Below are 14,377 nucleotides of genomic sequence, written 5' to 3' on the forward strand. Positions count from 1 at the left end.
AAATAAAATATAATTGACAAACACAATTACATACATAGTGTATATAATTTATATAATATTTTACTTTATATCATAATTATTTTAAATATACGTACATCAAAGTCGACATCTATGATAGATTTCTTTTTAACTTTATGAAAAATTTGAATACATATCAGGATATGTTTAATGGAGTGTTCTCAATCGCTATCAAATACAGAGAGTGTTTTATAAATATTGCAAAATACAGAATTTTACAAACCTTACGAAATAATCTATGCCGTTCTGTGGATTGAAAAAATATCAGCGTATACGAAAATTATTCTATAAACTGAATAATCGCAACTGTAGACACTTAATATAATGTTAAAACGTACACGTATACAATTACATGTATTATATCTGACAAGATCTCTATTAATGGTTCTATGAAAAAAAAAAAGATTATATATATATATATATTTTTTAATATACCCGCTGATAAACAGCCGTGGTCCATTTAAGAACTTTGTCCGTGCATCATCAGACTTGGAAACGTTACAACGTTTCTCAATGTTTGACGCTTTAACGCTGCGCAAATGCGTGTGTTTTATTTATTATTATTAGGCGATGCCTAATTATACATCTAATAGTCAGTATCTGAATAGAAGCCCTTTTTTCGATCGGTTTACATCTGGAACTTTAATCAATGAAGTTTGTATTATGTTTTCACGTTCGTTTCCCAATTTCAGAACGAGTTCGTTTCTGCAGTCTTTAATCGATCACGTGTATGCCTTTCTTTGCAGCTATCGGCAATTTTTCTCCTTGAAAGAATGGATTTTCTTCCTGAAAGAAGATATTAATATATAATTCTAATCTCGGTGTTTTATATTATTTAATTTTATTTGTAAATTCAAGTTCCTTTCTTTTGAAAAAGGAACAAGAAATGGATTCTCGTAATTATGACTGTCCAAAGTTGACTTTCAAAAATTTATTATGTACGATGATGTGTTTCAATTACCTGAAACTGTTCGACAATTTGATTGAGATCGGAATTTGAAATATGCATGTTCGACAAACTGTTACTATTTCCAGAATCGTTGGAGCATTCTAACATATGTTCCGTGTCGCACATGCAGTCCTGCGCGCTTTGATAGTCGCGACTAAATGCCGCTGTGTTTTCAAAATTGGTGAGGCAATTGTTCTCATCTGTAAAAGTAATAAAATTATAATTATAAATAAATGTTGAATAATAAGTCGTATATGTGCGTGACGTTACTGCTTTTCAAAATTAAAAAAGATTTATGTAATATAATAAGCGAATAGAAGGCATATTTCACGTATTTTCATCGCGCGTAGGATATCTTTCCAAGGATCGTTTGATTATAAAAGAGGGAAACGCAAATTAACACACACACACACACACACACACACACACACACACACACACACACACACACATTAAAAGCAAGGGAAAAATATATATCCTTGGTTTAAATCAAAGGTATAGAGAAGTATAGAAGAAAGACAGATTTTATAATTGAAAAAATTAATTATAACGAGACTGTCTTTCTTCATTACCTCTCAATTAGATTACCGTTGAGTGAATTTTATTTACTCACTCGTGTATCCGACCGGGCAAGGATTCGGAGGAGTGCAGTAAGCCGGTAGTGGATTTTCCGCCTTTTCATCCTTGAATCCTTTCAGACCGGATTGAATCCTATGTCTGTCATAACCCTTGTCATCATTATTTTTATTATTATCGAACCGTTGGTGGCCCCAGAGCGTACTGTGCTGCAGATACTCTTGATCTCGTATACTCGGGTTTGGATTCAACGTGTCCATGCTGTCGTAATCGGCTGGCAGTTCCATGGGCAATTCTTTGGCTTTCTCCTCCTGATATTCCAAATACGAATCGGACACACTCACAAATTCATTTCCTACTTGATCGATCAATTCTTGCAGAAGGTTGTCCGTCCATAAATCCTCCTCCTGGATACATCCGAATAGTGGATTACATGCTTTATTTTCGACTTTACTTTCCTACAGATGAATTAAAAAGAATTACTTGACAGGAATTTGCTTTGCGATGCCACGAATCTTCGAAATTGATAATTGTCTTTGAGAGATTCCTGAATTCCTCTCTACATATTTATATCTTTTTCCACTCGTATTTATTCGTTTTAATTCCTACAAGCGATAAACGACATATTATATAAGTTAAAAAAAAGTCTCCAAAAAATTAATTGCATTTTCTTCTAATTCAGCATTGCATTTTCCAATGTTGATATGATGATTTGTGATGATTACCAATATATTAGGATTTGAAGGAGAAAGAGTGAGGATTCAGAATCTTTTGAATCAGTCTCTGATTTCGAAGATTAAACATTCCATTTCGCAGAAAGAAATTCCTCTCGATTCATTTTAATTCATTTATTTTTTGCATATGGAGGGGTAAAAACACAGTGGTGTAAGTCAAATAATTTTTTAAAATATTTTCTCGTATGCATAGATGCAATCTGTACAATATATAAATTGCATCTATGCACACGAGAAAATATTTTTAAAATAAAGACTTTTACCACTGTGGTTTTTACCCCTCCATATGTAGAGCTACTGATTCTCATAATTACCTTCATTAAGGGCAAGTAAATATTCGCCCGTGCAGCAACAGCGATCAAGAGGAGCAGAATGCAGTAGAGCATGATAATCAATGCGTGTATCTGCAGAATAACATAAAAGTCATAAAAGATTCTTTTTTTTTTTTTGCATTTTTGTAAATGTCTTGTAAATATTCGTCGTTTATTTTTTCGCAACGTCTCACAATCAGTAAGCAAAATGTTAGTAAATATGCTAACTAGCAGTTTGTAAGCAAATTCAAGCACAGAATATTGACATCTACCGCGTCCGCATATTAAGCTCGTGCCAGTGGACTTATTGTACCGACATAATTTTATAACAGATTGCCAAAGAAACCGAACAAAATTTGCTTCATAGATTTTGTTCGGCTTCCGCAAATAATCTGCCATCATTTTTGCTAGTAGATTTCTGTTTGCATTCTGCCGGCAAAATTAATTATAGTAAATACTTAGCAAAATCTATTTTTGACAGATGACTATTTTTGGCTATCTAGGATGCCAGTTTTAATTTTATTATATACCTCAAACAAGTTTATTAACATCTTTTATCAAGAAAGAATTTATTAATACATCTATATTATAATTGTGTTATCATATTGTCTTACAATTAGTTTATAATTGTACACTATTGTAATAATGACATTTCCGACCTAACGAAAAATCAAATAAAATGTCATAAAAAAATTTCCTAATTTGGATTTTCTTGCAGCGGATTCACGAATCGTCTCATTATAGAGTTGTGTTTTAAGAAGCGGCGGAATATTTTAATTTTCCCTGCGAGCCCAATGCATAACTCACCATAATCAGCGATAAATGGTACGCGACGGAAAAAACCGACGATGTGGACCGGATGTCCTCGAGGAGAGGTGCCGCACACCAGTTTTCGCTGCACACACGCTTTCCTTCTCCTCGTCGTCGTCTTCGTCTTCGTCAGCCGTGGTCGTGGTCGCTCGTCGCTCGTCACTGTCGTAACGAGCGCCGTTCGCGGTTCCAGCGAGTACCAAAGTATTGATTTACATTACCTTTTTCCACCGATTTCCCCTCGTTCCTCGTTTACGATCCCGTCCCGACCCCGAGCCCCGAGCCACGAGTCCTGACACTCCCGGTCCCGGCAACGGACAACGTGCCCGTTCACCCACGAGCTCGATCCTCGCCACCCACCTCCAACCCACATTCGTAAAATCGAGCCACTACTAAAGGTCATTCGACGGGGCTGCCGTGACTGCCCGTGACTGCCCGTGACCAATATACGATCAATGTGGTCGAGAATGGGGAATCCTTTCGGTAGATGGATTGATGTAGAATTGTAGATGTAGAACATCGATTAATTTGACTTTTGCTGTTTTCAACTATATACACACACTCTCTCTCTCTCTTTCTCTCTCTCCCTCTCTCTCTCAATGCAAAACGTATTCAGTATTGTATTAAATCTTATTCTAAAAGAAATGATGAATCAAAAGGAATTGAACGCAGTTTTATCAAGTTAATCACATTTATTAAACGGTTAATCATATAATCTTCAAAATTTGTAATTATTTCAAAATATTTGAGTTGATGTCGTTTGATAATGCAACTAAATCAAAAGTGCACATCAGAATGGAATTTATTTTATACTTAACATGTCATAATGCGTTCTATGATAAAGAATACATTTTTTCATTTAATATCAATATAGCTTAGTTCGAGCTATAAAATTGCGATATGACAATACCTTCGCAAATAAATTTAACAAGTATTACGATTGTTTGATATACTAATTGCATTGACAATTCTTTTGCCAATTTTTTTATTAGTATTATATTGATATTGTAAAAGTAATCTTCGTAATTTTCCTTAACGCAGAATGATCTAGTTACTTTAGTTAATTGTATATCGGTTATTTGCTTATCTAAATTGCATTCATAAGCAACGGTTGCCTACAAATGTGATTTGTGTGCAGGACACGTCGCTCGGATAACGATATTATAGCCAGCTCGTATATCTCAAAGTCCTGTCAAGAGGTTGTTAAGTATCTAAAGTACGAGGTCATTTTGTTTCGCGCGGACACGATGCGCGAGAGTTAACATCATAAAAATGCAATTTCTTCTCGCAATGACGTTCTCCAAGAAATGAATAATCTTATTTCCTTAATTACATTGCATACTTTTATCACACGTATCAATGTCACAGTTAACATTGTAACACACAGTTAAACATTAACAAATATGTAGCTTCTTCGCTTCCTTTTTCTGTTTGATAGTGTATTATAAGAATGTGAAAAAAGTGTAGACAATTATATATAAGATCTCTATATGTATCTATATAAAATTGTGACTTTACTAAAAAAATGTTTAATTTATTAAACTAATAAATTATGCACAGTAAAAAGTATTTTCTTAATTTATATGTTGTATCAAAATTTATATTTAAAAAAATAATGAAAATAGAAACATAAATAATAAAGTTTGTAAAATATCTTATATAATTTCTACATTTAAGGATTACTTGCCTTTTCTACAATCTGTCATTTTGTAACGCAAAAGTAATGTTTCGCAAAATTTTTCCGCGAATCGATGGAGAAATAAAAATTCCGAATTTGATAAAGGCTTGATGAAGAAGAATAGTGGCGGTTGTTTGTCAAGCCGGCACTTTCATTAAACGTACCAGTTACAGGAGGGTTAAAATAGAAAGTGTAGCGGCGTAGGGATGAGAGATCAAAAGATTCTTCCCCCTTGTTACGGTCGCATATAAACGTCCATTAGTTGTTGTCGCACAATGCGTTCTAGCAACTCAATTTGCAGAATCAAATTCTCGTTCCGCCTTTATCTCACCACGCTAAGATTAATTATATTTATCACGTTAATGAACCACAACATTTTTAAACTGCTTCTTGTAATATTATTTCAGAATTTCAATAATATCACTATTCCTTAATGTGTAATTAGCTGTATTGAGTAATATTTATACAGAGAAGAAGACCAAGAAAACACTAAATATCTTTTACCCTCATTTTATAGTAAATAAAAAAATATTTGTGCTATATCGCACTCTAATTTTGCTTGGAAATCTACGCAAGAAAATATAGAGTCAATCTCTATTTTATTGATCTTTATTGTTTGAAAAAGAATATGTGTCTTTTCTATACAAAATTATTTAAAAAATGGAATGTGCGAATGCTTTTAATCTGCACTGAGAAGCACTGTGTTTAAATCTCATTCTCTGTATATATTCATTTAATAATTAATTAAAAGCCAGATCAATTATTTTCAATTCTCCCAAAATTTTTAATAGTTGAATTTTTTTGTCATTGAATGTTTCTTCAATCTAAACTTATACATACATATAATATAATATTATTTATGTATTAGCGCGATGATGGGCAAATATACTGCGGCAATTTGTTCGACATGTCCCAAGGGAAGGAGTATCAGAACATTCTTGAAGCTCGTACAGTGATTTTCCAGCGCAGCATCCGGCCAGCTTGCGGCTTGTCTCGCAACCCCCGGTCGAATAAAAGTTCTCGTGTCCTAGTCGGCTTCCGATGCCGAAGATTCCTTTGCGTAAACTGGATTACATTGGCATTAAACAGCATTCATTCAACGTAAGCCATTCCAGAGAATGCTTATCCCTCACTGACAAATAAAATTGCATTTATTTTCTTACGCGTGATATAACGCTCTGTACGTATATACGCATCATAAAATTGATAACGTAACCGAAAACAGAATCGTGCGAAACGACCAACCATACTTATCGTTGGCACGATATTTCACGCTTAATATTGATCGACGCGCGGTCGATCAATGATGGAGCGCTCTTGCTATTCACATATACTTAACATCCAGTAGATATGCTTTGATGTTCTTTGGATACAGAGATATCGCGCGATGTTTAGATTTCCGGATATATTCCGATATTGCTTTACTTATTGCTGTAGCTATAGAATAAAAATATATTTATTTACGCGATAACTGCGATAGCCGATAGCAAATCAATGCAATTAATGCAGTTTTACATACATGATCTCGAATCGATCAGCGAATACAGCGTTACATCTATTTGTCTGCATGTTTACTGTTACATTTACGCTAATTTTATAAATAACTAGGATTTTAATATAATCTAAATTATGAAAGGAAAAGGAGCATATACAAATAATGCTTTGAGAAAAGCGCTTACGCCAATTGCAATTATAAAAAAATATTATATTGTATTAATATCCATTACATGTCGTTGTCACAACTGTTAATGGAGTCAATGTCAATTAAGCTAATATAAAGTATGTAGGTACTTAAAAGTCTGATTGCTTATAATCACGTAAATCGTCGGTTGTGTATTAAGTTGTTTATACCATATAAACAAAAATGATACTATTCTTATATACATAAATAAATAAATAAAGGAATAAAAAGATAGATTATATATATAAATATTATATTAACGATTAAATATTGTGTTAATAAACAAGTTCTATTACCAATTAACGAAATTGGATATACCAGTCTTACCGGTCCGAGAGCCCTGGAAGAGATAAACGTTCCGGGAGATCTCAGGATTCTTCGGTCTCGGCGATAGGGGCGGTATGCTCCGTATGCTGCGTGCGTAGTCAGCGTGGGGCTGTTACGCTCTGTGTCTCGGCGTCACAAGTATTGATCCCCGTGGAGAGCCACTACGTGAATGGGTTATGGCTGTCTCGCACTATTCCGCAGAATTTCGTACGACCCTCTCTTCATCACACACGTTCACCATCTCCTCGTGATCTCGATCTCCCCCTTAGACGAGAGCTTTTTGTATTTCGCTGCTCGTCACGGCACGATATCCTGCACCCCCGTACGTTACGTTGCTGCGGTATCACGCATGACGTAGGTAGTAGGTACCGTACTACTTATATTTGTTACATATATTACACATGTGTTGGTTTCAGCTTGCGTGCAAAGTGCAAAAGTACAAATTACTTTTTTTTATTATACGCGAAGGGCGACGACAAGGCGTTAATATAGGCGCATTTTTGGCAAAGAATACGCCTATGATATGCTTTTCCATATAGCTGAAGATAATGTCTAGTTTTCTTTTTATCAAAAAGCATGCTCGCGCGTCAAGATATATACTTTGAATAACTTTGTAATTATTCATACTAAAAGGAAAAGGGACTTTATAGCTTCAAGAGTCAGTTTGATTTTTTCCGAGATATATATTTCTATTGGTTTTTCCCGCTTGTTGACGTAAGGCGTTCATTTCAGACTTTACAATATCTTTTCATTTTTCAATCAAAAATCAGATCTTCTAACTGTTTTAGAAAGTTACAGTTTATCTGTAACATTTTAATTAAAGAATAAATTAATTCGATACATTTTTGCGTAATTTCTTTTTGCTCTTTATGCATCTCTCCTAAAATATTAAGGGAATATATTTCACATATAGGTATGCTTGTCGCTCTTAATGCTTAGCGCATTAGCATATCTAGCAAGTCCTGCATTTTGGCATCGCAATGGCATGAGGTAATGACGTTAGGTAGTTTAACTGAAAGCAGTACACAATAAATTGTCTCGTATAATTGCGTTGCCCGTAATGCCCGTAGCGCCAGTATAATTGCACATTTATAAGCGTATTTACAAGCCGGTATTATTGCATGGTATTAATAAATATGAAATACCTCCCCCGCTTATTACGCAAGAAAGAACGTTAGTCATATTTTCATAAATGTAGAACCATGAATATAGGAAAACCATTTAATTAATTGATTTAGTCTTTACTGAACCCATCTTCAAGGAGAAAAGTAGTAATGACGTGCAATTCTAGGTTGTATGTACATACATACGTTTTTAAATATCGGAATGTTTATTCAAAGACTAATACATAGATCGTTTCATACGCACAAAATTGTTACATAATTTTTACATACATTTTAATCGTGCTCTTTTGTTTATTGTCTCTTTTTCCTTTTCTTTCTAATTAATTTTATCATGACAGAGAATCAATTGTACACGTCATTTAGCAATGAGCAGGCATTATCGGTAATAAAAGAAACGTTATGTACATTTTTTTATCTCTTAAATTATTTAATTTATACTTACTAAATAGTTAATAGGTACAGCAAAATATAAAATGCAATATTTTATCTGTGCGTAAATATTTTAAGAAATTTTATGCTTGCTACATATACATATAAAATAAGTAATAAGTACAATTTTTTTACATTGCAAAAAATATAGCTGTCTTTTTCATAATGTCCCGTTCATATTTTAGACAAATCTGTGTGATTGTGCGAGCCAAGACATAGTATTCGATCTAGAGAAATATGGCTCCTATATCGACAAGATTCGAGCATTCTTTGTGCCTAGTCTGGAATACAGAGTCCGTTCTTTGTTGGAAGAGTTCGTGTATAGCACAAATTCTCGATGGGCTAAGCAGTTTCCATGTTTCAAGAAATTCATCGACGTAATAGTTATGTGGAAGGATCCTCTGAACAGAGTCGCCGAATATGATGTCGGTACGATGGAAGAAATGATGAGAAATATCATCAAACGCATGATAAAGGACGATCTGATCACCTGCTTTCTGGATTCTGTCATTGTGCATCATAGATTGAATAAAGTTTGCCGCGAGCTAGACACGTTGGGCATCGAGGACAATATTTTAAGAAGCTTCAACGTGTGGAATTTTGTCAATGAACGAGACTTTTTGCTGGATTGCAATTGCTTCACGTATGTTACGTTGTTGAGAGAGATTTTTTACCAAAAATTTAAAACAGAATATGCCAAGTATCGGCGATTGAATGATCATTTATTTAACTGACAAGTCCTAGCTTTGATGAAAGATTATAATTTCTTTATTAAATGTTTATCGCGGATGCTTTAGTTCTTTATCAGTTTAGATGAAATAAAATTATGTCTAATTCTATTCAATAGGGGCTTTAACCCGGTACCCTGCAATTCACAAGGATCAATCAAGTATAAAAAGGCAGTCAAGCCTTTACCAAAATTAACAAAAAACGTTTATGACAGAAGTACTGAGCGACCAACAACGTCAAAATATCGAGAACATCGACGGATTCTTGATCGAAATCAAAATTGTCTTCAACGAAGAGGAGATACTTCGAATCATTATTCTACATGCGTTGCAACTGGATCGCAAAATAATAGCATTAATAAAATAAATAAATCTTTTAATGAGAAACCTTGCAATACCAAATTAAAAAAGATACGGAACGGTTTGAAATTAAAGATAATTGTTCATAAGGTATATCTAAAAGACTATAAATGTCCGACATTTTCGAGCTTTAATGTCACTCGCTTACCTTTGCCTTGCAAACCGAGCAATTTAGTTAAACGAATTTTCGAAGCTGATCCATCCTTAACCGAATCTTGCTTGATAGTGATAAAACAAAAGTTCGAAAGCAGCATATACAATGTTTGCTCGTGTCTCAACAGCGTTCTCGAAAAATTAAATATGAAGCTGACAAAAATGTTATGTCTCAATTGTGAAATATATCCTGGATATATTAGTTTCAAGTTAAAAGCTAGCAATATCAAAAAATGTTTCTTTGTCGCGAGAGTACCGATTTGTCAGAATGTCCGTAAAAGTACGATTCAACAAGATTACTCTATTTTGTCCTCTAAAGCAAATTCAAATTCAAGTACTGAAATTAACGAATCCAAATGTTTCGATCAATATGAAGACAATGGTGTGAATTTTAATGATACACTTGAGCGTGTCGATGATGAAACTGAAAAGTTCGACACACGCTGTTCACAATTGGATCAAAGCTTCATAAAAGATGAAATGGCGATAGATATGTTGCAAAACGAAACAGAAAATAGCAATGAGAAAAAGATTACATCCATTACTGAAAATGTTTCGAAATATGTTCAAAACCTTGCGAACTCCTCTTGTAATAATTCTTGCAAAGATATTATCGAAGAAATATCTAACATGACGTTGTGCGTTGATAATTCTGAAGAAAGAAATGGAGAATATTATAAAGTTTTGAGTTCAACAGAAATCAATTGTGAGGACGATGTGGAAAAATGTAAAAAACGAATTCTCGAGTCGAGTAATTCTATTACAAAGACTGACACGTCCATACAATTAGTAAACAATGGAAATTGCATGTGTTTATCGCATGAAAACTTTATCGAAACAAACGATGAAATTGAAAACATTTTTAGTAACAAAGATTTGGACAGTTTCTCACAGACTACAGACACCAACGAACACAATTGGATTTGTTCATCGAATAACAAATCGAATCTAGAAAATGAAGTTTGTAATATTAACACGTGCAGTATTACGTCATTCGTACAAAATTCCGAGTATGACAAACAATTAGTAGAATTAAATTATAATCATTTCTCAAACAATAATTTTGATGCGATCGATGAACGCTTTGATACGCAAGAAAATGATAAGTCATTAAATTCGACAAAAGTGGAAATTGGATGTAACTCGTGTTCTTGTCAACCCGATAATTTTATGGACATCACAGTCATTGATGATATTTCTAAAGAAAATATTGTTTATGCTTTTGAAACATCTCAGGGTAATTTTGATGCAGTGAAAGCTCGAAGTACGAGCTGTTCCAAGACGGTACAGACATCACCTAGAAACAACAATTTGTTAACGATTTCCGTTCAAGAGCCTAGATCTAGATCAATGATATTATCGGAAGGAATTAATGTGGATACATGTTATTCACGAACAGTTTGGTTGACATCTGACGATGATAAAAATATATCCACTGAAACAAGCGATAAATGCAATGAAATAGCTAATCTTTCTACTCGTGCTTTAATTATTTCTAAGAAAGAAAATAAAGTTCTTCCTAATACAAATAAGGAAATTTTCGATGTGAAAGATGGAGCGCAAAATTTTATTACATCGCCGAAAAGATTTTCCACATCGAAGGGAAGATTCCGATCCAACGAAGACTCAAGAAGTTCCGGTATCTCGACAGGAGAGAGAGAATGTCTACGCGTGGGAAATCACTCGACGTGTGCGACATCCAATGCATCGCTATACTATCGGTCGTTCGTAACGACAAGTGAATTCACGATGAACAATAAACAAGATGAATTCCAAAAATCTAATAAATCGAAAAAACTGTCGAAGCTTCGCGGACGCGGATACGTAAAGTCACGGAACGGTATTCGTAACGTAACTTCGACAACGATCAAACACAGGACAACGTCTCGCAGATATCTAAATGATTATCCTACGGAAATGCGACCGCAAACGATACTCGCGATGACAAAGTTTCGCAATTCCGTCGACAAGTCTGTCGACAGAATAAAGCGTACGATTCGCGCAAAGCTGGGAAGGATATTGTTTAACAATAAAATAAATAATAACAAAAAAATAATCAAAACTTTTTGGAGAAATGAAGAATCTTCTGAAGATACTAGATGGAAGAAAACAAATGGCAAACGTATGAGACAGGTATACTTCTTGTTAAATGTATTTTATTTACATATTATAACATTGAAAATTTAATTCTTTTAGTTTCTTTAGCTTCCTTAATATTTAAGTTTAAGATTGTTTAATTGTTTCCATTACCGGCTTCGAAAATTAAAAATCTATCTAGGTTCCTCATTTATAATTTTCAAAGTGGGTTTTTCTTCAATTTACCTATTTTCTATAGGGTTACAGCATAACTTCGTGCTCGACTTGTGACTGCTGCGGACAAGGCTATACCATATCTTCTCGCGAATCTTCGAATGTGATTTTATCAATCCGTAGAACAAAGAGAAAGAGAAGAAGTGCAGAAAATATAGAGTTTCGCGACCATAAATTGACTGATGGTAGTAAGGCTTTGTTAAGCTTTCGCTCGATCAAAACTTCTCCATGTTCTTATGATTTGCTAACTTCTACAACCGAAGATATGGAAAAGCAGCAATTAAATAAAAACAATCGATATGATAGAAAGAAAAAAATTAGAAACGTTATAAACTACAATAGAAACTCCCATCGATGCGACTTGAAACATTCTGGAACAAGTATAACGATTTCTTCACAATCGACCAAAGTATCTTTCACGTGTAAACGGCAAGAAGAGATATGTGATAATAAGCGCATCTGTAAGAGAGTGCATAATCAAGACCAACGTGAAAATGAGCAAGTACGGCATGAATATGGACAATATGGGAATAAAAACAAATATCGAGGTGTATATGTCGGTAGTAATGAATCTTTAAAAACATCATTATCACACTCTTGGGGAGGAAATGCCAGAAATGTACATCAACAATTTAATAGTATATCGGAAGTAAGAAATGTAAAGAGATTTGCATCTTCAAGGAAGAATCGACAAATATTTGAGAAAGATGTGTCCGATCGTTCCGATGATAGTCTACAATCCAATGATAGTCTACGCAAGAAACATATCTTTGCGATTTTAACCGATGCCTATAACGATTACATGGATGATCTCGACCTAGACTTCAAGTTGAGATTGTTGAGATATGTGGAACTTTGCAAGAGTGTCAAACGTTCGTTGATGAAAACATTACGACCGGACGACATTTATGAAATTAGCACGGCATCGGTACTTGATAGCGATTTGTGAGAGAGTTTGATTTATTGTAATGTTGATAATCTCTCATCGATATCGTCGCAAAACATTGTGAAATAATATCGTTAATATGTCGCGTAATGATATTTTCAATGTTGATAGCATATACTTTAGCCAACGTCAAAGTTATTAAAATTCCGTTTGTTTCACGTCCCTTTCTATGAATTTCTTTTTATAAAAATAGGAAATAATAATAATAGTTTTTTGAAATATTAAATGTACTTAAAATGCACTAATGTATACGCTAAAACAAAAATATTATGTAATGATTACAAAATATCAAAAACTATCCAGTGCTGACTTTACGGCAAAACTATTTTGTATGACTTATATCTTAAAAGTGATAATACTGGCACGTATGGTACACAAATACATTATTCAAGAGCTTAAATAAAGATCATTTTGTATCATTGCGATTATTTTGTAAATTTTACAAAAGATTGAATGAAATAAGATAAGACTAGATTAAATGCGTTTCTCTCTCTCTCTCTCTCTCTCTCTCTCTCACTCACTCACTCACTCACTCACTCACTCACTCACTTATAGAAGCTGTAAATAAAAATCGACTTGGATGTTCTTATCGCATAAAGAGATACAAAAGCATTCATTTTTTTGTTAGAATAACCTGTACGAGAGAGAGAGAGAGAGAGAGTTTGTTGGCAAATCAATTCCCCTTTATGGATTAAGCTGTATTCCCGCAAGCGTTCGTTGGCACGTCAGGATGATAGTGAAATCCGAGTTATTTAGGGCGTCCGACTTCGAAGAGAAGATAAAGTATTGTACGAACCATTGAGAACAGCAGCATCCATCCCTCCAGGCAGATCGATATTTCCTGGCAACCGGAAAGGGTGTCTACCCCCCGATCGCTCTCTGTTTGTAACAATGCAAGCTGGCTACCGAATCTAAAGAAGGATTTTTCGATATAATCATTTTTTAATCCTTGGCATTCACATCCTAGAAAATTTTATTAAAGATAACTGAAATTTTAGATATCGCAAAACCACTTATCTCAATTTTAGGTACTTAAACAGATCTAAAGTCAATGTTTACGCAGGCAAAATTTGGAAAGTTTCCGTCATTTATCTCAATCTATTAAGATATGATTATTGACTTTAACGGAGAATTATCGCTATTTTAAATTCTAAAGATTTATTTGCATGATGATTTGGGATGACACAATGAATCAAATACAGAATAAGGAGTGTATTGTAAAAACTCAAATTTTATTATATAC

General features: G+C 34.0%; 2 protein-coding genes across 3 annotated transcripts; one reads left to right on the top strand and one right to left on the bottom strand.

Annotated features, from left to right (window-relative positions):
- Window positions 1–42: 42 nt before the first annotated feature.
- LOC139774124 (neuroendocrine protein 7B2-like) lies at window positions 43–3,560 on the bottom strand. Of its 2 annotated transcripts, none has more exons than XM_071709121.1 (5): window positions 3,396–3,560; window positions 2,592–2,681; window positions 1,581–2,001; window positions 980–1,167; window positions 43–804 (listed from the first exon to the last, which is right to left on the bottom strand). In XM_071709121.1, the coding sequence occupies exons 1-5, from the start codon at window positions 3,396–3,398 to the stop codon at window positions 733–735; spliced, it is 774 nt and encodes a 257-aa protein (XP_071565222.1). In that variant the 5' UTR covers window positions 3,399–3,560; the 3' UTR covers window positions 43–732. The 2 variants fall into 2 exon arrangements, with proteins under 2 accessions (XP_071565222.1, XP_071565223.1); XM_071709122.1 differs by having other exon boundaries at window positions 1,581–1,950; window positions 3,396–3,558.
- A 5,435-nt stretch (window positions 3,561–8,995) lies between these two features.
- LOC139774127 (uncharacterized) lies at window positions 8,996–14,241 on the top strand. Its single transcript, XM_071709124.1, has 2 exons — window positions 8,996–12,011; window positions 12,214–14,241. The coding sequence occupies exons 1-2, from the start codon at window positions 10,026–10,028 to the stop codon at window positions 13,135–13,137; spliced, it is 2,910 nt and encodes a 969-aa protein (XP_071565225.1). The 5' UTR covers window positions 8,996–10,025; the 3' UTR covers window positions 13,138–14,241.
- The last annotated feature ends 136 nt before the right edge of the window (window positions 14,242–14,377 follow it).

Source organism: Temnothorax nylanderi, unplaced genomic scaffold (genome assembly GCF_030848795.1).
Source record: "Temnothorax nylanderi isolate EJ_2023f unplaced genomic scaffold, tnyl_v1.0 TNYL_tig0074_pilon, whole genome shotgun sequence".
Taxonomy (NCBI): domain Eukaryota; kingdom Metazoa; phylum Arthropoda; class Insecta; order Hymenoptera; family Formicidae; genus Temnothorax; species Temnothorax nylanderi.